Consider the following 25,597-nt stretch of genomic DNA (forward strand, 5'->3'; position numbering starts at 1 on the left):
CCCTTTAGGAGATGGGTCAGTGTCATAAGGTATACATAGAATCAAGCTTTGTTCTAAAATAAAACTGAAAAAAAAGGAAGGTAAAAAAACACACCTTTAAATAGTCACACGCAAGACATTCTGCGGTGGAGGAGCTAAAAATATAAAGCTGCTAAAATTGTAGACAAAAGCCAGTTTGGTGTAGTGGTTAAAGTGCTGGCTTAGAAGCCAGGAGACTATGAGTTCTAGTCCTGTCTTAGGCATGAAAGCCAGTCACTGTCTCCAGCCCTATGAAGAAGGTCCTGGCAAGTCACTTTGAAAAATGTTGCCAAGAAAACTGCATGGTCTTGTTTTTGAGTCACCAGGAGTCAGGGTTAACTGGATGGACCACAGCAAATTCACAGAAAGCATCTTAGAAGAATCTTTAATGGAGAAATATACAGGAAAAGATAAAGATATGACAGACCACAGGCAACTCTGATACAAAGAGGTCCCAAGCTGCACAAAAAAACATGCAATGGCCAAGCCTGTATAAAAACAAAGATGCCAGAGACAATAAAGCATTGATTAGCAGATGTAGAAATTAAACTTAGCACAAGCCTTAGATAATGTTTTCCCATTTCTCTAGAGACTAGATGACCCCTGGAATACAATTTGTTACCTGGACAGTTATCCCTCCTGCAAATTCCTGCTTAAATCTGAGGCTGAGGCAAGATGTTAAATGTTTTCAACCTCTCATTGAACAATTTCTGTGCTTAATAGAAAATAACAAAAAATAATTTTTCCTTACTAACAGAAATAGAGGAATTTGGGTAATCTGACTTTGTACATGATTCAGAGCAGGCAACTGTCCCTTGTGCAGATATGGATTGAGATATCTACCTAAGGGGATGCATTTGAGGAATACCTGAGTTGTGCTTGTTGATGAAGAACTCCATTCACAATTACTGACTGAGGGGTTCATGTGAGATACTTAGTATATTTCCTAGTTTGTTCAAGGACCTTTGTGCAATCTACATTGGGATAATTTCTTCCATCCATGGGTTGGAAGCTCTGGAGGATCTCAAATGCCAACTCTTCCATTCCTCAAAGTAATTTAAAGGATGCATTTGTTAATGAAATCATTGTTGCCAAGCAGTCCCAATGTCACGTCATTGAACCTGGTCTCATTATAGCTAAAGCCAAAAAAGTGCAGAACATATAATTCTGTTTTACAGAAAGGGTGCAATGAAGCTTGCTGTTAATGACTGGTTTTTTGCAACTTGAACTGCTCTGTTCTTCAGAATTCATGCTATGCAAAGGGATCTAAAAATGACTTTACAAAGTTTTGATCTTCTAGATCTTCACAACTAATTTTTACATGTATTAAAACACGTGAAATAATTATATGCAGGGCTATGAGTCAGTTTTAATGTTTTCCATGCCATTAACCTGGACTATGAGGCAAGAGCTAATTAATCCTGATTTCCGTGTTAGAAAGATGGAAGAACTGACTCAAGGAAATTTCACACTCTGCTGTAATTTATTGTATTTTTCAAAACATGCTTTTCCCACCTATTGCAGTAGGCGGTGTTGGATATTAAGTATGAATAATACTGGATTCTGTATATTCACACTTGGCCAATCAGGCCCCCAGATTCCATTGCTGTGGCTTCAAATTTAACATTTTTCTGTAATTCTGAAATGGAAATCACTACACTGGTGTTTCTCAACCTTAGCAACTTTAAGATATGTGTACTTCAACTCCCAGAATTCCCCAGCCACAACACTGGCTGGGAATTCTGGGAGTTGAACTCCACATCTTAAAGTTGCCAAGGTTGAGAAACACTGAAGTAAACCATGAAATATCTAACATTGGCTGAAGACTAGTTTTATACACTCCAGAGAACCTTCGTCCCCACAAAACCTTAGCAAAATTAAAATCCCAGTGCTGCATATATGTATGATATATGCTTTCTCTTCTGGATCATGACCCCAACCCACTGTGGCTTTCAACCCACACAGCCCAGATGTTAAGCGCAAAGAGAGATAAGTCTCTGTATTAAGTTCCCATAACTTAGAACAGCATTTCTCAAACTTGGCAACTTTAAGATGTATGTACGTCAACTGGCTGGGGAATTCTGGGAGTTGAAGTCCACGCACGTTAAAGTGGCTGAGTGTGAGAAACACTGACATAGAGAATCAAATTTTACAGGCGGGTGGTAATGTGAATCAGCTGACCAAATCCCTTGTTATTAATCAAATTGGTAGAAGGGAAGATGATAGTATTACTAGGGTCGATTACATGACAGTAAACTTCATGACTGGTACTTGGTAGTGCCTAAACTTGTTTGTATTCCAGTTTGCAATACTACTTTACTTCCCCAGTCTGGTCATTTTTGCTGTTTAGTCAAATTCAATCCTAAGTCATCTTTGGTTACTACTCAGTAGCAGTGGCTATGTCATGGGTTCCTTTAAGAGATTTGCTGATGCTAAAAGGAAGCTTTCTGTTACAACTTTTCCCATTATCTCCAGCCAGCATAAGACACAAGCAGTGAATGCTTTCAGTAGTGCTACATGGCAGCGTGTGAATAGATCCCCTGTGTCGGAATGACATTGTAGCTGATCCTACTTACACATGTTCAGTCATCTCACTGAAGTAACAGCTGTCTTTCCCTTAAGAACATGCTGAGGGTACTATTGAATCAGGTCAGAGTCTTGGCCAGAGTTCCTGTCCACACTTCCAATCCCACAATGATCAGCCTGCTGACCATAGAAACTCTCAGGCAGGATATACACACTAATGTTTTTCTGCTTTTCTGCAGCAGCTAATTCTAAAAATCACATTGCCCCAATGCTGGCAGTACAGTAATTATAGCTATTGGGAGTGGTGCCCGTAATAGCCTTGCCTTTAAAAGCATTACAATGATTGCGGCCTTTTTGGCAGTAAGCTCCACCGAGAAAGATGGCTGCAATGCATTGTGGAAGCTGCAGCTCCTTAGTAGGCACTGACTTTTGTGTCAAGGAGGGTTATTGGGGCACCAGGTAGCAGTTTTCCCTATTATTTGTGTGAGGAGAGATCTGAAGGGTGTTTTGCCAAAGGATTGAAGGTCTCCTGTTAGCACCTTGCTCCTCCCCAGTATGTTCTTCAAAAGCATGAAAAGAGAAAGATATTACCAGCAAAGGTGGTGGTAGACAGTTGAATAATCATGTTTATTTTGCATGTACTTCCATTATGGGTAGTTTCTTGGAACATGTGCAAACTATCAAGAACTCTGGAGCAAGAGTGACGGCATCTCTAAATTTCCTAATAGGACAAGAAATGAAGGGACATATAATCTGGCTTATAGCTGTTATTTCTTTACATTTGCATTACTGGTTAAATGTATGTACTTGACTTTAGATGGCAATTTTTGGAAAAAGTAACTTCATACCCTGAAGAAAAGTGGTATGCTCTGTATAATTATTCAAGAATTTCTGAACCAGAATAGAAAACGCAGTTTAAATTAGAATCTCTCTGTCTCTTTCTCTCTCTTTTCATCCTTTTCACTTTGCTTCTGTAGTTTGATTTTGTGTGTGTGTGTGTGTCATTTTTTCCTGGCAGTCTAAGAAAATTTGACTTAGAGTAGTTTATAGTGTTTATTGAATGCAGATACGGAGCTGAAGCTGCTAGGCTCAACTACACAGATGTAACTGCAAGAAGACAAATCTTCCTGAGACACTGTAGCTAAACACAACCATTTAATTTCATTTATTTTTTTGTTCTGTTCTTCATTTAAAAAGCAATACCTTTTATTTAAAGTGTTACCCTTCAAAATATTTGCAATTACTGTCTCTGCCTATGGGCTTAATTTTGAAAGTTATTGGTGTTTGGGAAAGAAAAGGCAGTTCTCTTCATTACTTTATTTCAATTTCTTGCTGAGAAGGATTGTATGCAGAGGTTGGGAGAAAACCATGCCGATTTTTAAAGGTGTTACAAGATCTTGCACTGTAGATATGCAGAGGCATTTTATCTCAAACTGCAGATATCAGTAGCAGTTTCTTAGTAACTCTGCTCCTTAGATGGATAGTGTAATCAGATATGATGGGCATGTAGGCAATGTTCCTGACTAAGGAACAATCAAACAACCACCTAAATTGTCCACTGGAACACACCTAGAGAATTATGAAGTTGGAAATCATACCATTCAGTATTTTCAAGAGAGGATCCATCACTTTCAAGGAAGCCCATTGATGGACAACTTTTATTGTCAGAAAATTTTTTCTCATGCCCAGTTTAGATCTTTTTTCTTGTTCATGTCCTGTAACATGGAGCAGAAATGATGGTTCCTGTTCCCATGGAGAGGTCTTTGTACATAAAAATTGCACATTTGAATAAATATAGGTTAGGATGAGTCCTGCTTTCATCAACAGAAGGGATCAACAACCTTTTTGAATAGGTGGACATATCTGGAATTTTGAAAACGTGATTGACAGTCACATGGTAGTTTGGTAAAAAAAATATCATTTGCTAGATGAGCGAATGAGCAGCTGGTGATGTTTCCTGTTCTAGTCTTTCAGCATCATCTCTGCTGAGCCAGATGTGGTTTTTGTCCCTGGACAAATGGGCATATTTGACAAAGTATTTTCTTTCCTAAGAATACCTATGGAGTTTATAATAAGGCTCAGAGGCCTCATAAATAAAAAGAAAGCTTGACATTCAGATTTTTCCATCAAAACTTTTAACGGTATTTATTGCATTTTAATATCATGTATTATAATGCTATTAGTGATACAAGATGGGATACATAATCTTTAATATTTTGAACAGTCCTGTGATGTAGATTAGATGGAATGAATATCCATGGCCACCTAGTAAATTTCACAGTTGAGGACAATTTGAACTCAAGTTTCCTTATTCCAGATTTAGACTCTGACGTTGATAGTTATTGAAATTAACCCTTTGCTTTGTTTTTTGGCTCTTGGTAAAGGTGTTTTTTTTTTTTTGGAAGAAGTGCTGCAATGGTTACAGCTATCTCATTTAATGCAACATTTTTTGATTATGTACCAGTGGTTTGAGTTGAATAGCTCTCTGACTCTGGCGTGTCCATAGGAGAGAGACACACCCACTTTTGCTTTTTTCAACAAATATTCAAAGCTTGCCACAGACTTTGTACTATGCAATATCTTTTTACCAGGATTTGTATGTATTAAAATGTCCTAATCTATGTTCTCTTTAGTAAACATTCTGCCAGGTTACACAAATTCATCTACTTGGTCTAATTTTTCTCCATTTGTTTGTAATTTGGAATAGTTGACTCAGTTTTCCCTGTCAAACATGACCTTATTTTCAGGTTGATGCTCCTTGTTCTTAACATTCACTAGAAATCACTTGGGTTCTTGGCCAACAACACAGCACAATCTGCATACAAAAGCACATACATATTCACATCCTTGACTGAAACACCTCTAGCATCATTATAAGCATTTCTTATATATTTACCATGAATACAAGAAACAATAACATCCTTGTCTGTCTTCTTGCAGTGTTGAACCATTCTCTAAGCATTCCATTCTCATGCATGCATTCCTTTTATCATATACTAATATACTGTATTTAGCAATTAACCTTCAATACATATTTACATAAAATATTTATAACCTATTATTAAAACCTATTCATTGTTTTATATAGTTACTCTAAATCAACAAACAATGCGATACTACATAATAGACTTTCTTTCTCACATTCATACATTGCTGAAGAAAAAAATGTGGTGACTTGCTGAAGAACAAAAGTTTGTGTGTCTCCTACCCAACATAAAGTTGCATCACACATTTTGCTCATGGTCACTTCTTTTTCAGTTTTAGTCAGAGTTCTGCCAAGCACCTTCTTGGGCACACTTAGCAACTAATTCTGTTACAACTTTTAGATTCATTCTTGCTACTTTCCTTTTTTAATAAAGCAACAGTAATAGCAGTCTTCCAGTTGTCATGTATAGATAATCACACATTCCTTAAACAAATCACACATTATTTTATTTTATTTTATTTTATTGTATTGTATTGTATTGTATTGTATTGTATTGTATTGTATTTTATTTTATTTTATTTTATTTTATTTTATTTTATTTTATTTTATTTTATTTTATTTTATTTTATTTTACATCTATATTTTAACATTTTTCCAGCTGTATCATCTATACTTTCAGCCTTACTGTTTTTCAGCATTCTCACAAAGTAAATATGCTATCCTGTGGTTGCTGTTGGTATTAATCTGGTAGTATGATAGGTGCCTTAATGTAGGAATTTGACCCAGAGAGTTTAATTCCATCCTCTATACATAAGACAGAATAATGTATGAAAAAATAATGTTTAATTGGAATTAAAGTAGAATTTTACAATTAAACTGTGGAATATTTTCAAGGTTTACAGTTTTATTTCTGTTCCTGCCCAGCAATGAAAGTTTAAATCACTGTATGGTGATACTCTTAATTTTTGCTAGGGTTATGCTCTCCCTCCACCCCACCCAACAACAATACACAAAATAGAATGTCTGGTACCTGGTGTAAAATTTTCTACCACAGGATAGAAGGATATACATTTGGAAGATAAAAAGGCAAAAAGCTGTACGTGAACATTGCTTTCCTTACACATTTCATTGCAACAGCAACTCTGTTGAAAAGGCAATCCATTTCCTTTTAAAACTGGGAAACTTTCTGCTTCTAAATCGAGAGCTTACAGTTTTGGCTCCAGAAATAGCAGTACTTATATAAAAACATCTTGTTCTCCACAGGCTTTTATATACATGGCTTGGAGTTTCTAGGCCAGTCTTCCTCAACCTGGTGTGCTGCAGATATGCTGAATTTCAGTTGCCATTATTCCAACACATCTGGAGGGCATCAGGTTGGAGAAGTCTGTTCTAGATGGTAAGATTATCTGCCAGACCACAATGATCTGCAATGTGCCTTTTAATTTCCAGGCCACAATAAAAATCTCTTTTCCAGAACGTTCTGTCTTTCTACCCTATTATATCTTGTTGAAAGCCAGGCATCAAATAGTACATTCTGATGTTAAATAAAATGCATAAATGACACACATTTCTTACAAAATTAGCATGTGCTACTTCCATATTCTTTTTTATAGTGCATTTGAGATTTCTTTAGGTGGAAAGAAATCTCAAATACACTGTAACAAGTATGCTAACGCTGGTCACTGGGTATTTCTGTTTGATTTATTTAAATGTTTACATGGCTAACGGGCAATCCTGGTCATAGTCTATCCATGTTTGCTGTAAGTTTTTATGCTTGTTTGTTGCAGACACTGAGACCTGCGATTATGGATGGCATAAGTTTCAAGGGCAATGCTACAAATACTTCGCCCATCGCCGGACGTGGGATGCAGCTGAGAGAGAGTGCCGCCTGCAGGGCGCCCATCTAACCAGCATCCTGTCTCATGAAGAACAGCTGTTTGTAAACCGTAGGTGCCTTGGTTGCAGTGCAGAGGGACTAAATGGCTGTAAAATAACCCACAGGACTCCGAACATTTTCATTATCGTTTTTATCCCTAAAAGATACATTTTATCATTGATTGCTGATCTGTTCTTTTCATTCCAGCTCTCTAATAGCTGGACTGTAGAATTTGCTGATACCTGAGGGAAATATTCTTTACTCTCCTGAATAATTTAGTTCATGAGAAAAAAAAATAGTAGAAAACTTGAGTGAGGCAGTTCATTATGAAACTTTTATTTTGATCTTGTCACTTAGACAATTTCATCATCAGGCACTTTAAAAATACTGACCCTCAGAGGCCAGGTACTATGGGTCACTTTATATCCTGTTGCAAATAACTGGCATTTATTACAGTCACAAGTCCTGTCTGAAAACCTAATGCACATAAGCTTTGTTTCTAAATACTCTTCATTAGCTGTGTTAATGTTCGGGTAAGATATTCAGTCTAAGTGTTTTCTCAGAAGAAACATGTATTTGTTCTCAGTATCAAGTCTGACTTCTCTTTTGAGAAGCGATGATTTGATTTTCTGCCAAGCCATTTGGCGTATCCATATCCCTGGAAACTGCTTCATATTAGCAATACATGCTTGAAAAGAACAGTGCATACACCATAGCAGAGCAACAAATTAATTAGGAAATCAAGCTGAGGATATTATGATGGCTGCTTTTCCGTTTCTGCACTGAACATACAAATCAACCTAGACATCTGTGTGTTTTTATCCGCAGCAGTGAATGCTTTATTTACAGAAGGAATTTCTATCACACATATAGCATTCACTATTGCAAAGACAGCAAGAAAGGCTTCGAATATCAGCACAGCTGTATATGTGCTGAAGGTGCTATGTCACAATGTGAGCAAAGGACAACATCAGTGACAACAAAAATAAGCAAGTATAGCCGTGATTAAAACAGGCATAATCTGTAGAGACATGAAGTAGCCATCTAATGAAATCTAAGCAGGTACGTGTGGGATTGGTCAGTGCTAGGATGGGAGATCGCTATGGTTTAAATACCTAAAAGTCTATAGAGAAACTTTGATTTATGTAGCAAGGCAAATGTTACATTTATTTAAAGCTTTTTCAAGTAATTGTTACCGCCTTGTATTTTGGGGTGGTGTACTGCTTTTTGCAACTATCTTGTCATTTACGGCAGTCAGCAAGAAAAATAGATCAGTTAAAATATAGTTAGTAAGAATGTCTTCTATAAATATTCCCAGCTCTTAGAAGAACGAGAAAACTCTTCTAAGAGAAACAATAAAAATGATTTTTACCAAAACAATGGGAAAGCTGATTCAGACTATGACATTACTTTCATTTTCAGATAATTCCCTTTAATGGTAAAAAGTTACTAAAGTAAATTTTCACTGTAGGTATAGGACATGACTATCAGTGGATTGGCCTAAATGATAAGATGTATGAGAATGACTTCCGCTGGACAGATGGCAGCGTGCTGGTAAGAGATCAGTTCTGGAAAATATTTTAATGATTGTGATATTACTGGCTGTAGTATATTAACCAGGTGTGATATAACATGATTGTTTGTTCTTACTGTAATTTATGTTGTCAGATAATAATGTACAGACCATTTTAGATTTGAGAGGTTTGTACAAACCTTCCTCTTTCCTGGTCCATTTTGTTAGTTCAAACTTTGATTTTCTTCTTCAAATTCTAGCTGAACATGCTTCTTTAAACTATGTAAGTTCTCTTGATTTAAATGGAGCTTGCCTCCCCAGCCCCCCAGCCCCCAAAATGGGAATATAATTCCTGTGTTAAAAGAAAGGGCAAGAACATATCCTGATCAAATCCACCTCTTCTTTGCATTCTCTTACCTTGCTAGTCTCTGTTGTCCTACCCATCTAAACTGGATGGTGTAGCCCTGGAGACAATTTTAACTTACATGATAATATCAAATAAGAATAATGACAGTAACTCTTTCCTTGAACTCTTTAAAAATAGTCAACATGGTTCCATTGATATCTTTTACACGGTACTTTAGAACATTCACTTAGTCACTTTAATCTTGTTTTTTGTAAGTGAACCTAAAATATAATCAGTTGCAGTTTCAATAAAAACCTTAATCCAACATTTTTCTATCACAGACACCAGCCTGAATGCATTCTTTTGCATCCTGGTGAAAGCAAGCTCTAGAGGGGCACTATTTTGCATTATTTCCTGTGCAATCACTTGTTTGGGCTTTTAATGGAGAGCTGCTTCCCAGGCCAAGTATCACTGATGAAGCACACAACTGCATTGTATAAAAATTGTCTACCTATAGTTCTAGGGACAGGGATTCATTGTGTAATCCTACCACAGCTGTATTGCACATGTTCTGCTTTGGAAAATGGGATTTTTTTTATTCTAGTTCAGTTGGTTGGTGTGCAGCATTCACAGTTTGAACTGAATAGATGAAGTTTCATCACTACCGTAAATACAGAGACTTTAAAATAAAACATTACTTTGCTTTACACAGCATAAAACAGAATATAAAAGTAAAGAGAACAAGACTTCAATGCATTCAGTGGTCCTTTTCATTTTAATATGTAGGCTCATTTTTATCCCAATCAGAACACGCCCTTCCAGACAGAAAACAGATGCTTTATAGGAGTTGAATGTGTACCGTTGAAAGGCTATGCTTAATATTTGCCTTCTCTCATTAAGCATCGAAGGAAACATCTGGTTCTTGTGATTCAGGCATATAAGAATGGCTCACTTCTGCATATCACATGTCAGCTTTAGAAATACGTTATTAAAAAATCTGGTTTGATTGATTTCCACATAAAGTTTAATCCAGTGTTTCTCAAATTTGGCAACTTTAAGATGTGTGGACTTCAGGTCCCAGAATTCCCTAGCCAGCCATGCTAGTTCCATGCTGGCTGGGGAATTCTGGGAGTTGAAGTCCACACATCTTAAAGTTGCCAAGTTTGAGAAACACTGGATTAATCTAAGAGTAATGTATTTTAGTTTGGGTTGAGTTGTGTTGACTTTTTTCATGGGAGCAAGGTTTTCGTTCATGTTTTTTGAAGAGCTGCTACTTGTTGTAGATGACTGTGGAAAATGAAAAAGGCAAGCATGCTTTACTCTCTCATGTGCTGGGATATTTTATGGCCAGAACTAATATGCTTTATTATGTCTCAAGGCACAGTTTCTTTTGGAATGTGGGAGAGGGGAGCTGTTACTACCCAGCACACCCTCCCATCATTCTATCACCATTCTTGTGGACTCGATTAACCTTGTTTTCCACTCCACCCTTTCATGATCAAATGTATGTTATCTCTCTTTAATATTTTATTCAGAAGAGCATTCTGTCCTTAGACTAGTCAATATTAAACATGTGATAAATCCCAGTGTTAGGGAGCCAAGAACCACATGACAATAACTTCCAGACTCCAGGAAATGAAATGTTAATTCAAGCTTGTAGAAAACCTCGGGTGTTAAATTTTAGTTTAAGCTTGAGATGAAGAAGAAAAGGCATTTTGTGAGAAGGATATGGCTATCTGCCAACAGACATTTTTCTGATTGATTTCCATCCCACTTTTTTCATGCTTTTTCAACAATTTCTCTCCATTTTCATTTGTACTGATTTTTCAATAGCTTTATATGGTAAAGTGTTCTTTATGTTTGTTCTTTTCCACAAGCTATTGTTCTTTCCATTCTTTTGACTGGGTCAAAATGAACTATTACATGTTCCATACTAGATTAATCACTGAAACACATTGGTGTATTAGGTTTACACCAAGAACCAGTCTTTTTTTCAGTTCTACAATGCAAGAGTAAAAGTAGCTGGACTCAACAGTTTATGGCTCTAGTTCTATTGCTTCTGTTTTTGTTTTTTAGACAACTTAATGCGAACTTGGAAAATTACAATGGCAAGTTAAACAATAAGCACTGAGGGCTCAGTGCATTATTTTTTCATGATGTAATTGGAAACCCTAACATTTTCATTTTTGTCCATATAGGGCATTTTTTTGCAAGTATGAGTTTCTGAATGGTACTATGTGTACTCAAGTTCTTTATTAAGTCCAAGGACTTTAATACCTTGAGAAGTCAAGAATTCTGAACCTGGGTTAAAGCTTTTATTCCTATTAAAAGAGGGAAGTGGGAAAACCAAGAATACTAACACTTGGAGAAATTCTAACCCTAACCCTAACTGATTGAGAGACAACCCTCCGTCTTATAATTTGTTCCATGGAAATAATATCTAGTGTCATTAAATTTTAATGAAATAAAATGTAACCTATATTTGAACAACATACGTTTGCACAAAAAATCATTACAATTATTTCACTTCATAAACTGCTGTTAATTGCTGGTGATTGGGGGAGTTGTATGTAACATTATATTAGGATGTATAAAATATAATTTCACAATTAAAACTGCAAGTGACTAGCATAGTTTTTAAATCAAAATTAATATGCTTGATGTTTCTTAAAACCTGGGACACTGGTTTTTCAGTATACGATAAGGAAAAGTTATGCAAACAATATAATACAGTCTTATGGGTTCATACATTGGGTAATTAACTAAGGTTAGACAAATTGCTGTCCTTGAAATTTGTGCATAATTCTCATTTGTCCTAAAGTATACAAGGAAGGAGAGTGAAAGTATGGATGCAGAAGCTTGCTGTGATCCATCCATCATCACTTAAATAAGGGATGATGAACTTGTAGACATCTGTGTACTGCAGGACTAGCTTCCATTACTGGTGAGGATGGTGCCAATGTCTCACTTCTTGCTTATCTGTTCCTGATTATCAGTACAAGTGTAGAATTAAAGATTCATGAAAATCAAAATGTATAATCGGTAGTGAGGGGTGGTCTTCCCAACATATAGGCCAGATAACTGTATTTTAATTACAGGATATTGGAAATTAAATTTATTTCTTGTAAGATTCAAAACTGATGATATTTTAACTAGAATTGGCATACATTTTAAGAGAGATGAACCTTAGTTTTTGTGAAAGAAGTTGATGTCTGTGATTTAAAATGATAAAATCAAATGTAGGCATATGAACATCAGCAAAATTACAATTTGAATTTTGAACAGTGAAATTAAAATATAATTCCTTTTGCAGTGGGAAAATGGATTTGTTTTTCATTTTAGCATTTTCATTCAATGTTAGAAACAATTTTATTTATTAGCTATTCATTGCTGTTCTGTTACCATCATATTGTGCTAGTAACTGCATTCAAATTCTGAGAGTGCACCTAAGCAAATAAGTAGCACAGTATTTCCCAATAAAGTGCTCTCCAAATTGCAGAGAATTCTGGAAGTTGCAGTTCCAACACATCTGGGACACTTCAGATTAGAGACAGCTGACACAGGAGAACATCTGTTTTCCTCATTAAGTAAGGTTCAGTCTGAAATGCTTTTGTACATATAAGAGGATTAGAGTATGATCAAAGTAATACTTCATACAACAATGAAGTATAACACTCTTAAGTGTTATCTATCTGTTCATTTTTAGAATTTACAGGTTATATTTTCTCAGGGAAATAATCAGCTGTTGGCAATATACCAGAATTGAAATAAAAATAGCAGTTGGCAATGCATTTTTTTATAGAGTGCACTGTACCAAAAATAGTTCCAGCAAGTGGAATAAGGACTGATTAGCAAGCAAAGCTTTGGAGGGTAAAAATGCTTAGGTCATTCCAGAGCCAACCACAAGCCATCACACTGATTTTTTGTGTGTTAAGTAATAACAGCAATCATTTTAAAAAGTAAAATAGTAAAAGATGTTCATTAAGAAAAAAGCAGGTGGGTTAAGCAAGATTATTTGTATCTCTCTGCCCAATAATGCCTCTCAACATGTTTTTAGACTGAGGAAACCACCCAAGAAAGAGAGAAACAGAGAGAATTTTACAGTGTCTTCCATTCTGTAGGTGTTTGGAATTCAGTACAGCAGGACAGGTGGAGATTTCAATTTATCTAGGTAAAGACCACCAGTATGAACCCACCTGGCTGTTCTCTGGAGCTCTGTAGTGGTGTGAAGGGCAGACCCTAATATCCAGTGGAAATGATTTTGAAATAGAATCAGGTCATGCTTCCAAACAGAAGAAACAGCCAAGCCGATTTTGATTTTAACAAAAACCAGCTTGTTATAGTCAAAAGCCTCAGAGATTGGGAACTAATTTACAAAGTATTTTTTTGGTCAGTTTGTTTACTGATTAAAGTTTATTTTAAGCAACTATATTTGATTTTGGTATAACAACAGAAACTTTCCTGAAAACTGAAACTAAACTCAGTAGAAATCTTAGGACTGCAGACAATGAGAAGGAAGCATTGAGCCTGATATTTCAGCTGGCTCATCTGAGATTATGGATGTAGCCTAAATTCTACTTTAGAAACAGGCCGCTAAAAATTATGAGTTTCTATTATAGCTAAAGACATAAAGTCTCTTCAGGTTTACATGCAACCTAATGAGTTGCTACCTTTTTATTTTTGCCGAGTTTCTCATTGCTTCATTAGAAGCATAGGAAAGAACTATGCTTCAAATCTTGACAAACCTGGATTCTTGCCAAAACCAGGGGAATTCCACTACTACACGAGCATATAGGGGTGGGATAGGCAAGTATGTTTTCCTGAAGTTTTCCTGAAGCTGGTTTCCAGTGGCTTAGGCATCTTTAAAAGCAGAATAATATATGTATACCCTGAATCAGTGCAACCCTTCAGACATCATTAGAATGTGTTCAAAAACTTTGTTGGGAAACTGAATTTCAAATAATGCAGTAAGTTTGCTGAGTGCCAACGCTGATACCAGCAACGCTTAACTATGTAAAGAGGGGGAAACCCCCCACAGGTATTGTTTCTGATGCATTTCCCACTGAACTTGTTTCATTATTCAGGACCTTTGCAAGCAAGCATGGCAGTCTAAGAGTCCACCGGAGCCATTCATGTTTTGGATTAAGCACTTAGAGCTACTCAGAGTTGTGCCTTGGGCCTCTTTCTCACAGGAGGGAGTTATTCATATCCTCTGGAAAATGCTGCTGATAATTAGTACTTTGTATGGTGGTGAGCTCACTCACATTACACAAGATTAGGGCTTTATTAAATGAACAAGCCAGCTTCTGCAGCCAGATAGCGTCTCACTTCTGGCTTGCTGGCAGCCAGTAAACAGGCTAGTTGCCACTTTAAAGCTGTCCAGAGACCTCTGCTGATTTGCCTTCCTTTTCAACGTAGACACATTTAACATGTTTGTAACATGGGACTTCAGTGTGCCAATAGAAAGAGGCAACATTAAAACAAAAATATGTTAAAACTGAGTCTTTCTTTCTTTCTTTCTTTCTTTCTTTCTTTCTTTCTTTCTTTCTTTCTTTCTTTCTTTCTTTCTTTCTTTCTTTCTTTCTTTCTTTCTTTCTTTCTCCCTTGGCAAATCAGTGCATGTGTTTCTTTCAGAGAGAGCATAAAGGAGGGGTTGAGAGAACCTCTAAGCTTGCTGTAGAGGAAAGTTGCCCATGAGAATTAAATAAAACAAATAAACGAGCTTGAGAGTACTGTGGACAGATTGCACACAAAAGGCCTGTTGTGCCAGAGATTCTTGGGATCCTTTAACAAAGGGATTTTGAAAACTTAACAGAAAATTTGGTCTTCAAAAGATAGAGGTATTTAAAATAACTCATTTGACTTCCTCTGAAAAGGGTGAAAACCTATTGCTCTAATTACTTAAAATACATTATTTAATGCCGAAATCATGTCCCCGGCTCATAGGCTTTTGTTTGTATTTTTTGCTTAGTGAAACAAGGTAGGCCCTTATCTTCAAGAGGCATTACAAATAGTTTTGGCCTGGAACTTGTTTTTTAAAACTGCAATACCCATGAGAAGAAATTAAAAAATGAGAGCAATTTTGAGAGGAAGCATTTTTTAACATATCTGTGTGGGTACAGGTATTCCTTGGATAATGACAGGAATTGGGACAGGAATTTCCATCGCTAAAAGACACAGTTATAAAGTGTGACATCACAAGACTGCACTGTTTAGCAATGGCAGTTCCAGCACTTCTGGTTGTCATTGTTAAGCAAATCTTGTGCTGTCATTAAGCACAATGTCATGTGGTTGCCATTTGCAGCCTCCTGCCAGCTTCCCCATTGACATTGTTTGTTGGAAGCTGGCAGTGAAGGTTGAAAATGGCATCCACGTGACCATGGGATGCTGCAATGTTGTAATTGTGAACTGGTTGCCAAGTGCCTGGATCACGATCACATGACCACAGGGACTTGGCGATGGCCGCAACTACGAGGACCTGTCGTAAGTACTGATGAAAGTTACATTCAGTGCCATTGTAACTTTGGACAGTTGCTGAATGAGTGGTCTTTAAGCAAGGAACACCTGTATACAGCAATCTTTCATTTTTATTTATTTTTAAACAGAGAGCAGCCTTTTTATCAACCTTCTTAATGAAATTCTCAAGTTACATGTGTTGTTTTGGCAATCATCTCAATATTCTCCACAGAAAACAGAGATTAATCTATGACTTTTATTATGCATGAGCAATACTTCTCAAATATGCAACTCATCTAACTGTAATATAACACCCTAGCAATTGCAATGATGTAACATTGATATTTATTTAATTTTTATAATGATTTCATAGGAGAGACCAGGATTTCTGTTTTTTAGGTGATCCAATATTTTCAGGTTCCCATCTTAATCTCAAAGGAATCTCAAGGCAGGACAGTAAAAATAAAAAAAAATTACAACAGTACCAAATCTTTCTCCTGTACCTGTGAGAAAAAATAGATGTACGAATAGAAAAAATAGAACTACGAAAAACATTGAGAATCAGGAATGAGAATCAAGAACAGGTGCATTTTATTTACTGGTACCTGAGCTTTGTTTTCTACAATAGTGCTAAAAATGAGGGAGATACTGCCAGGAGAAAGCAACGTTTGGGATCCAGTGGTTTGCATAAAACAATATTTCCCAACCTGTGCAATTTCCAGATATGTGGACATACAATAAACTCCCAGAATTTTCCACAATGGCTATGCTGTCTGGAGACTTCTGGGAGATGACACCTGCATATCTAGATAGTGACCAGGTCTGGAAATGATCGTGTTGATTTAAGAAGCACAGTGTCATTCTACAGTGAGGGCTGAAATGCACATTAATGCAAAGGACCAGCCTTGGAAGTTGTAGTGTTATATATTTGTAATCCTTCCATAATACTGTAAAGGAAATCAGTATTTTTCCCTGTGTGGAACATGGGTTGGGCTTAGTTTTAGAAAACAAGCAAAGTCTAAGATCCTATAGCAATTTAATGATAAAGGCAAGATTAAATATTCTAATTCATATTCTAAAATATAACTTGGCAACCTACTGCCTTTCAGATGTTGAAGATATAATTCCATCCACTGCCAACTAGCCCAACCAGTGATTAGGGATTATGGAAACTATAGTTCCATAATCCCTATATGGGGATACTCTGTTGCCTAACTATGATCTTAAATTTATATACACCATGTAGTTAAGCTGTTTGGAGAATAAAGGATAGATTAATAAATTAGTGGATTAGTTATAGAAAAAATATGCCTGTGACTAATGAGATTTTGATTTTGATGAATAGTAATCTGAAAATTCAGTTTATATGCAGTTGAATTTGGAAGCATTATGCAGATGATTTGAGACATACATAACCCTTCCTTCCTTCCTTCCTCCCTCCCTCCCTCCCTCCCTCTGTGCCTTTGTAGCAACATTATTTATTTGTTTATTTGATTTAATACAGCCGATCACTCATTAGTCCCACTAGCACTCTTAGCAATCACATGCAGGAGGGGTTCTGGAAAATAACAGTAGCCACCAACTGCCATGCACAAGAAGAATAGCCAAAGGCCATTCCAGAATGAATTTGGTCCTAAACCTAACTTGAATCTACAGAGTTCAACCAAATTTTAGTGGCTATGAAATGGCAGATGATTTATTTTGGCACAGTCATAGTTTGGATGTGACTGCTTTCTGATAAGTAAGAAGGCTGTTACCAAGGGAAGTACTTCAACTTCATCAAGGTTCCAGGGTCTGGCCATCCTGACCCATGTTTTTATAAGTTTTGTTATCGACTTTCATACTGTATTCTATGTGATACTGGACTGAATTTAATTCAGAAGTTCTGAATTATAGAAAATGGTGCTACTTGTCTCTTAATTAATGTTGGGAAGCATAGACACCTCCTGCCTGAAATACACCAATTACATTTTCTTCATGTGCTTCTGAGCCAGTCCAAGGTCCTATTTTTAATTGTCTCTCAAATCAAGCTGTGCTGTATAAGATTGTCTGGTATAAAAATAAGGCTTTTATACTGAGATTGTGGAACTGATTTCTCTGTCCTGCCTGTCTTATTTTTAGGAAACATTGCAAGATTTCATTTTATTGTTTCTATGTGATATGAATAAAATTAAGTAGGGAGTCACAAAGGAAATGGCTGTTTGGCTGTGGGTGCCTTCTCAGGCATCATATGTTGGTACCACTCATTTTTCTTTTCCCGTGTGTTTTATATCTGTACAGTTATACTGGGATTAGCTTTTTTTTTTATTGTGCTATTTTCATTGTGTTAATTAGTATTGGTTTTATTCATATTACTGTATGCCACAGGCAGAACTTTAGAGATTGCATAGACAAAACTAATCTATAAGTTTTTTTTTTTTTGCAAAGTTGATGATAATAATCTAAATGCAAGGATAGACAGACAGACAGACAGACAGATATCTCTAGTAAAAGTAATTTATGGAATTTCCTTTTAGCCTAACACCATCTTGGTTGCCTTTTGACGGACAGTGAAAATATTCCATTTACTATTCTTTTTTTAATATGTGATATAATGTTTTAATTCTGTTCCTTTTAATTTTATGGTCTTAGTTTTTCATGTTTGGGGTAATAATATATGTTGTCCTATTTTGCAAATTGATTTTGGTACCCTTGTTAGGACTCCAAAGTTGCATGAAATGCTTCTGCAACTTGCTGGCATGTGGGTTTGGAAGATACTGTAGATGGAAAAAAACTTGCAGAAGGCAGTGGCAACTGTGTTTTGTACAGTGCCCAGGAAAACTGTATGGGTGTGCCCATTAAGTCTCCAGAATTTGAACTTGACTCATAAGCATCTTTATTATTACATTATACAGAAAAATAAAGTGTCCATTCATTCTTAGCACTTATAAGGTAGGAAATAATGCAAATGAGAATTCTAAGACTATGTTCTAAATATTTTGTGCAAACTACCAGCCCAACAATTGTTGTATGCCACCCAGGGTCACTTTTTGCGAGATGGGCAGCCATAGAAATGTGAGGGAGGAAGGAAGGAAGGAAGGAAGGAAGGAAGGAAGGAAGGAAGGAAGGAAGGAAGGAAGGAAGGAAGGAAGGAAGGAAGGAAGGAAGGAAGGAAGGAAGGAAGGAAGGAAAGAAAGAAAGAAAGAAAGAAAGAAAGAAAGAAAGAAAAGAAAGAAAGAAAGAAAGAAAGAAAGAAAGAAAGAAGAACAATGAAAACATTATATAAATGTATGAATTATTAACACTTGGACTAATTACAACTTGCCTATCAATTATTTTTGTGTTTTGTTTGTTTGCTTCCCTTATTGATTATCCTGTGCACAGTTAGCAAAAGATACTATTAAGCATAAGAACATTCACATAAGGCACAAGGTATCATATGGTTAATGTCTGTGGACTTTTTACTTAACAGCAAAGGAATGGTATCTTTCCAGTATAATGAAGTTCTTAACCTGATTTAATCAAGGACATTGCTTATCCTAGATTAGTAATGATTAAACAGCACCATCTACTGGCTAGTTTCAATGGCGCTGATTAAGGAGATTCCTTAGTTTTCAAGAGAAAATAGATTTGTGTATTCGAACTGATTTCCAGGTGCAGACTGTTAACTCTGCTTATCCTTTTACATGAAGCCATCTCTTGTTTCTATATAACGTTGTTCTAAAAGATTGAAGTTGTATGTGTCGTTACCTAAAAAGAATGGGACTTGCTTCAGAGGAGACAATTTTCCATTAAAGAGTTAAGTAAGATGTAATATTTTTTGTGTAAACCTGGATTGGTTGCTGTGCAGTATGGGAATGGCCCTTAAAATATACTACATATATATATATATATATGGATGGATGTTCACTGAAGAGCAAAAATTAAAATGGAACTGGTGGAGTGGGAGCCCTAAATAGTCCAAAAGTGATAATAAGAGATGCAAGAAAACAAATTTAAGAAAGACCTTGGATTGTGGTAATCTCGGCAGGTTGCTTGTCTAATAGATGGAATGTGGTCAGTGGAAGATATTTGTTCACTGTAACTAAATTATAGAACACGTTGTCAGCATAGGAAATCCACTGTTTAGATAACCAGCTCCAGAAGTTTTTCTGCTACAATGGAAGAGTGTTTTTCAGGTTATAGAGAGGATTATGGAAAAGGAAACACTAGTCGGTCGCACCATATAATTAAGGTTGCTGATACCATGTTTTAAACCTGCTACTAATAAACTCTATTTAACAATGGCTTAGTTTTAATTTACTCAGCTGATAAATTGTTTAACTAGTTCCTAAAATATTCTTCCCTGAGCTTTATGGCAGGCTTATCTTATATTTTGCCCCTACAAGAAAAAGTTGAAGGAAGAGAACGGAAACCTTATTTTTCTCAATGATGCATATTGAAAGCTAAGTCACCCATCTATATCTACAGTGGTACCTTGGGATACGAACGCCTCTACTAACGAACATTTTGGGTTACGACCAGCTTTGGCAGGAAAAATTTACCTCGGGTTATGAACTTGCCTCTACTTACGAACCAGATCCGCGGCCATTTTCCCTGCTGCCACGCGGTTGCGGCTTCCTTTGGGCGAGGTCGCAGTAGCAAGGAGACGTTCGGTGAGGCTTGTGGTGTGTTTTGCGGTGTTTTGCGAAGGTTTTTGGTGTGCGTGTTAGCATGGCTCCAAAGAAAATGCAGGCTTGGCAGGAGTAAGGCTCTGAAGAGAAAATTGCCTCGGGTTGCGACCAAATTCGGGTGGAGGGCGGAACGGATTAACCGGATTTACATTGAACCCTATGGGAACATTTGCTTCGGGTTACGACCAACTCGGGATACGTCCAGAGTCACGGAATGGATTAAGTTCGTATCCTGAGGTACCACTGTATATATAAAATGTATAATAAATTCATTGTTGACTTTAATTGTAAAGTGGATTTATTTGCTTTTCACACAATGAGTAAGTATTTATGTTTTTGCAGCAGCAGTTAAATTGAGCTTCACTATATCCTGCAGGGCTATATTGAATGTGAAATTCTGGCAGCAATCCCAGGTACTTGTTGGGCATTTTAGAGATCAAAAGGATTTTTGTTATCATTCAATGGTTTTCCATTGTTTAGATACCAGTTGTGACTTGGGCAATATTCAAAGTTTGAACAACTATGAGGATTACTTATTAATTATCAAATAACTAAACTGTTAAAACGGCAGACTTATTGAAAATGAGTTAACTGAATACAAAGTGGATAAAAATAGGAATATAGTCATATAACTAACAAAGAGTTTGCCTAATAAATAGTATTACAGTATAGTGGAAAAAATATAACATATGGAACTAGACTTGGACTAGAAAGCCCAAGATTCAGATCTCTACTAAAGCATATAATTTATTGTGTTTCTTAAACTAGTCAGGGTTTCTCAGCATAATTTATCATTTAGGGTTGATAAAATGGAGAAAGAAACATGCACACAGTTTTTAGTTCTTTTGAAAAAGGGTAATCTGGGGAAATATAATTAGAATATAATTGGAATATAATTTCCATTCCGTGACTCTGGAAGTATCCTAATCAACACTTCCAATTATAGTTTATTATTGGTTCTTTGTGGGGCATATTTTCCTGTGTTTGAAACATCAAAAGGAAATTATTTTTACTGTCTTTTGAAGGGATATCCATCCCTCCTCCAGTCTCTAGCCTTCCCTGGTCCATACCTATTGTAGCTATTCTTTTGAAATGATCCATCTGTCCCACAACCTCTTGGATGATTTCCTAATCAGCCTGAATTAGCTTTAGCAACCTAAGTATCTTACATTACTTTTTAAAAATTGGACAGGAGTGCTGATTATTACTTTTGGGAGGGGGGAGGGAGGGTTAGATTTAAATGAATGCCAAAGCATACCAGTCTTGTGTTACAGAAAGCCTGGGTTCGTCATAGAGGACCAGGGACTAGAGTCTCTAGCTTGACCATTATTGCTAATGCAAGCAATATGTTGAAAAAATAATGGAATGGTATTCAGAAGATGTGGGCTCTGGAAACATTCTCAAACAATTATAATGACAAAAAACTTCTGCTGTGGAACTCCCCCACCTCAAATGGAGATGTGACTGGCATCAGTATTTCATCATTCCGGGGTCAAAAACTAATTTAATTTAATGGCTCTAGCATTTTACATTAATTTATCTTAAAGCAGTTGGTGTGAGTTATCTTGTTTTATATAATTCCTGTTATTGTGCTTGATAATGTTTTATTGATTTTAATGTAAAATAGGGTTTGATTATGTTTCATTGTAAGATCAAAGTTGGTATAACAATATTTTAAATAATTAGAATAATGCAAGAGGTCCTAATGTTTTTAGCTGCTGGTGCATTGGTGCATGACTGATACTTTTAACAGTTATGTCAGGGTTGAGAAGACCTGAGTCAAATTTGTAATGAATGTGGAATAGCTGATTTGAGTTTCCACACATCTATAGATATTTTGACTCATTGAATGAAGTAATTAACAGATTGTGGGGCATTCATTTTTACTTTGTTTTGGACAATCCATGGAAACTATCCATTTCTACTTTGCCTACTGTTGTCACAGTATCTATGCCTTCAGAAAGACTTAGGAACAGAGTTATGAATATAGGATCTTTTGCTTTTCATATTGCTTGGTAGCAACCCCAATTAAATGCAAGCTGACTTTAACACCATAGATTTTGTATTGCATTTGTACTTTTTTTTTTCTTTAATCAAACCCAGACTTGTCATGTGGCAGGATTGCAGCTCTGCAGTTTAAGAGATGCTATCTTGTCATCAAAGAATGTTATTCACCTCTCTTCATTTTCCTCACATTATCTTGTGTGATCTATTTCTCAGACAGTGGGAGAATTTAAAAGCTGGGTTTATATGGATTGTTACTGTTGCTTACAATCTTCCTACCTGGTATGCGCAGATCCTTCAACAAATTGGTCTCTGTCAGTAAATTTGATTTTCATTTTTACTTATAAAAAGAGAATCAGATCTAGTTCTCTCACAAAGACTTGGCCCATATTTTAAAATATTGAATGAATTTGTATTATACCATGCTCTACTTGAAGCTGAAGTAACTGTTTTTGAAGCTTATTTGCCCAAATAAGGTAAGAAAAAAAGTAGTTTGTATCAAGGGTGAGGAGTTAAGAAAGCAGTTAAGGAGCCTGTATTAAGTGGGTCTGGCATTAGTAAGAGCAGTGTGAGAATTAGAAAGCCAAAGCAAATGTGCATAGTGATGATGTCAAATATGAGGCAATGTTTTTTGGAAAGCTTTGCCAGCTTCACTATGCTTGTTGTGCTATAGCATTTCTGCAAAGTACTCTCTGAGATATGCCTGGAACTTAAATGTTATAGTACTTCAGGCCTTTACACAAACCCCACTTCATAAATACAGTCAACACAGTTCCACAACCAAAGCAATTTGTGCAACTGGAAAGGTATGGTTGAAATAATATACAGTAAATCAGTATCTTACCACTTTTTTCAGCTGTTCCCTAAATTTTGGATAGTATGGACTATAAAGGAGGTTTGATACCAACATTCTGAAAGTGAATTAAATGAACCCTAAAAAATACTAACAGCAGAATTGCAGGAATTAATGAAAACCCAACAGAATTATTTAAAACTTTACAAGATAATGAAGTGCCACAAAAGTGTGGTTTGTAAGCAGGTATAGAAAACGCTGGGCAATATCAGTTTGTACCCCAGTACAAAAAAAGGAGTACATTAAGGAATGCTGAAACTATCAAACAATTGCTCTAATGTCACATTCTAGTAAGAAAATGCTCCTTATGTTAGAATCCAGACTTCAACAATATACAGAATGCGAGCTATAGGATGTACAAGCAACTAAATTGTTCAGCATTTGGAAGGAAGTGTGCTAAGGTTATATAATATGACCTTATTAATTTAACTTATATATAGAATACATAAAATTCCTGGGAAGAGCATCTATAACCTCAGATATGCTGATGATACCACTTTGATGGTTGGAAACAAAAAAAACTTAAGGAATCTCTTGATGAAAGAATGCAAGAACTAGTCTGCTGTATATATCAATCAGTCAGTCAGTCAACAGGCAAAACTACCAATCAACACACATAAGTGGAGATGAAACTGAAGTGGTATCTTAGGCCTAGGAAGTGATATATTTCTAAGCTCAAAAATTCCAAGAGAAAGTGAAATAAAGATACTGGTACTTGTGAGAAAAACTGTGACAGATTCAGACAAAATTCTGAAGTGCAGACATGTCATACTGATACAAAGATATGTACTGTCAAGATGATGTCTTCCCAATTGTAATATATAGCTGGGAAAGCTGGACGATCAGAAAATTGATGCCTGTGGATAGTGATGCTGGAGAAGAGCATTCAGAATACCACGGACTACAGGAAGAACAAATCCTTCAGTGCTATAAGAAGGAAAACCAAACTTCTCACTGGAGGAAGAAAAAAAATAAAGCTTAAATATTTTGGACACAAAATGTGAAGACAAGAATCATTGAAAAGATAACCCTGGCAAAATGATGCCAGGTCAGGAAGAATTGGAAGCAACAGACTATAAAACTAAACAAAAGGGGTGGGATGTGGATAAGCTTCCTATTTTAAAAGTTTTTCTTTTCCTGATAGTGGAACAAAGTTCCTATATTGGAAGCCACATTTACTACAATGACATCTTGTTAACTCAATGAGCAACAACATCTGCTGCTGTTGTTTCTGTCAGTAGTAAACTACAAAATGCTGCATTCTGGGAATATGGAGTTGGCACTCAGGGGGCCCCTGAATTGGACCTCTTGTCTATTCCAAGTAAACCAGAGTTGATATGTTTCCTCCTGTATATGTGATAATCGGCACCTTGAATTGTATTTGGATACCTGTAGGAAGCAAGGGCAGCTTATAAAGTAGTGGTATTACATAGGCACATCTCATGCCGCTGAATTGTTATTGATATTATATTGTTATGAAAGCAGAAAGAAAATGAAAAGTCACGCAGATGCCCCTTCTGACTGACACAAAATGCCAAGGTTTTGTTAGTGATGGTCTGCCCTTTTAATTGTCCACAGCTCTACTTAGGGTTGTTCTGCTGATGAATCCTTCCTGCTTAGAGATAGTATATCTGGGATGAAAATTTATTTGAAGCAGTGGGACTGACTACTCTTAGAAACATGATGTTAGAGCCTTGCTGGCTGGGGAATTCTGGGAGTTGAAATCCACACATCTGAAAGTTGCCAAGGTTGAGAAACACTGTTAGATGCTCACTCTAATACAGTTTATATGGGTCTGAAGAAAATCATACCTTGGAGATAACTCTGTGGGAGACAATGATTTAGCTCTCTTGAGCTAAAGCTGAGGTTGAGCTAAAAATATAGAGAATGCAAGTCAAGCAAAGAACCTGAAAAATAAATGGGTAGCTCTATCTTAAAAGAAACAACTAGAACTCAGTCCTGAACAAGATTTGCAATATGAAGTAATGTGTCATTAAATGCTATGAACTCAAAGAACCACATAAGTAGCAAATGGATACAGCTGTAAACCAGCCTTTCCAAATCTAGTGTCTTCCAGGGTGTTCAGCTGCAACTTCAAAGCCCAGTCAGCCTGAGGTTTGATCAAGTCTTGGAGAAAACAGCTTGATCTTTTTACAGTGGTTTATTACCTGGCACTGGCAATAAGCTTAATGTGTCCCAAATTAGAATGCCGCAATTAACTTGCTTAGATAATTAAAACACTGTAATTGATAAGCTGATTTAGTGTTGGAAAAAAGAACATAAACAAGGAATATGTATACGTAAAGATGTTTGGTGGTTCCAGTAAGTAAAGAGCACATTTAGGTCATTAACTTTATTAAAAAATGTACTTAGAAAAATGCTGTGTTTGGCTTACTATATAAAGAATTAAAACAATTTGAACCTTTT

At 36.3% G+C, this 25,597-nt stretch overlaps 1 protein-coding gene across 1 annotated transcript in view; it reads left to right on the forward strand.

Moving 5' to 3' along the window:
• VCAN (versican) overlaps positions 1 to 25,597 on the forward strand; it is a 100,102-nt gene that overhangs the window by 68,803 nt on the left and 5,702 nt on the right. Inside the window, exons 11-12 of the mRNA XM_088129950.1 lie at positions 7,258 to 7,416; positions 8,818 to 8,900. Of these exons, the coding sequence (XP_087986076.1) occupies positions 7,258 to 7,416; positions 8,818 to 8,900 (242 nt within the window). The remainder of the gene's footprint in view (positions 1 to 7,257; positions 7,417 to 8,817; positions 8,901 to 25,597) is intronic.

This window comes from Python bivittatus, unplaced genomic scaffold (assembly GCF_059951505.1).
Source record: "Python bivittatus isolate LINGU-HERP-01145 unplaced genomic scaffold, Pbiv_v1 ctg000850_np1212, whole genome shotgun sequence".
Classification (NCBI taxonomy): Eukaryota; Metazoa; Chordata; class Lepidosauria; order Squamata; family Pythonidae; genus Python; species Python bivittatus.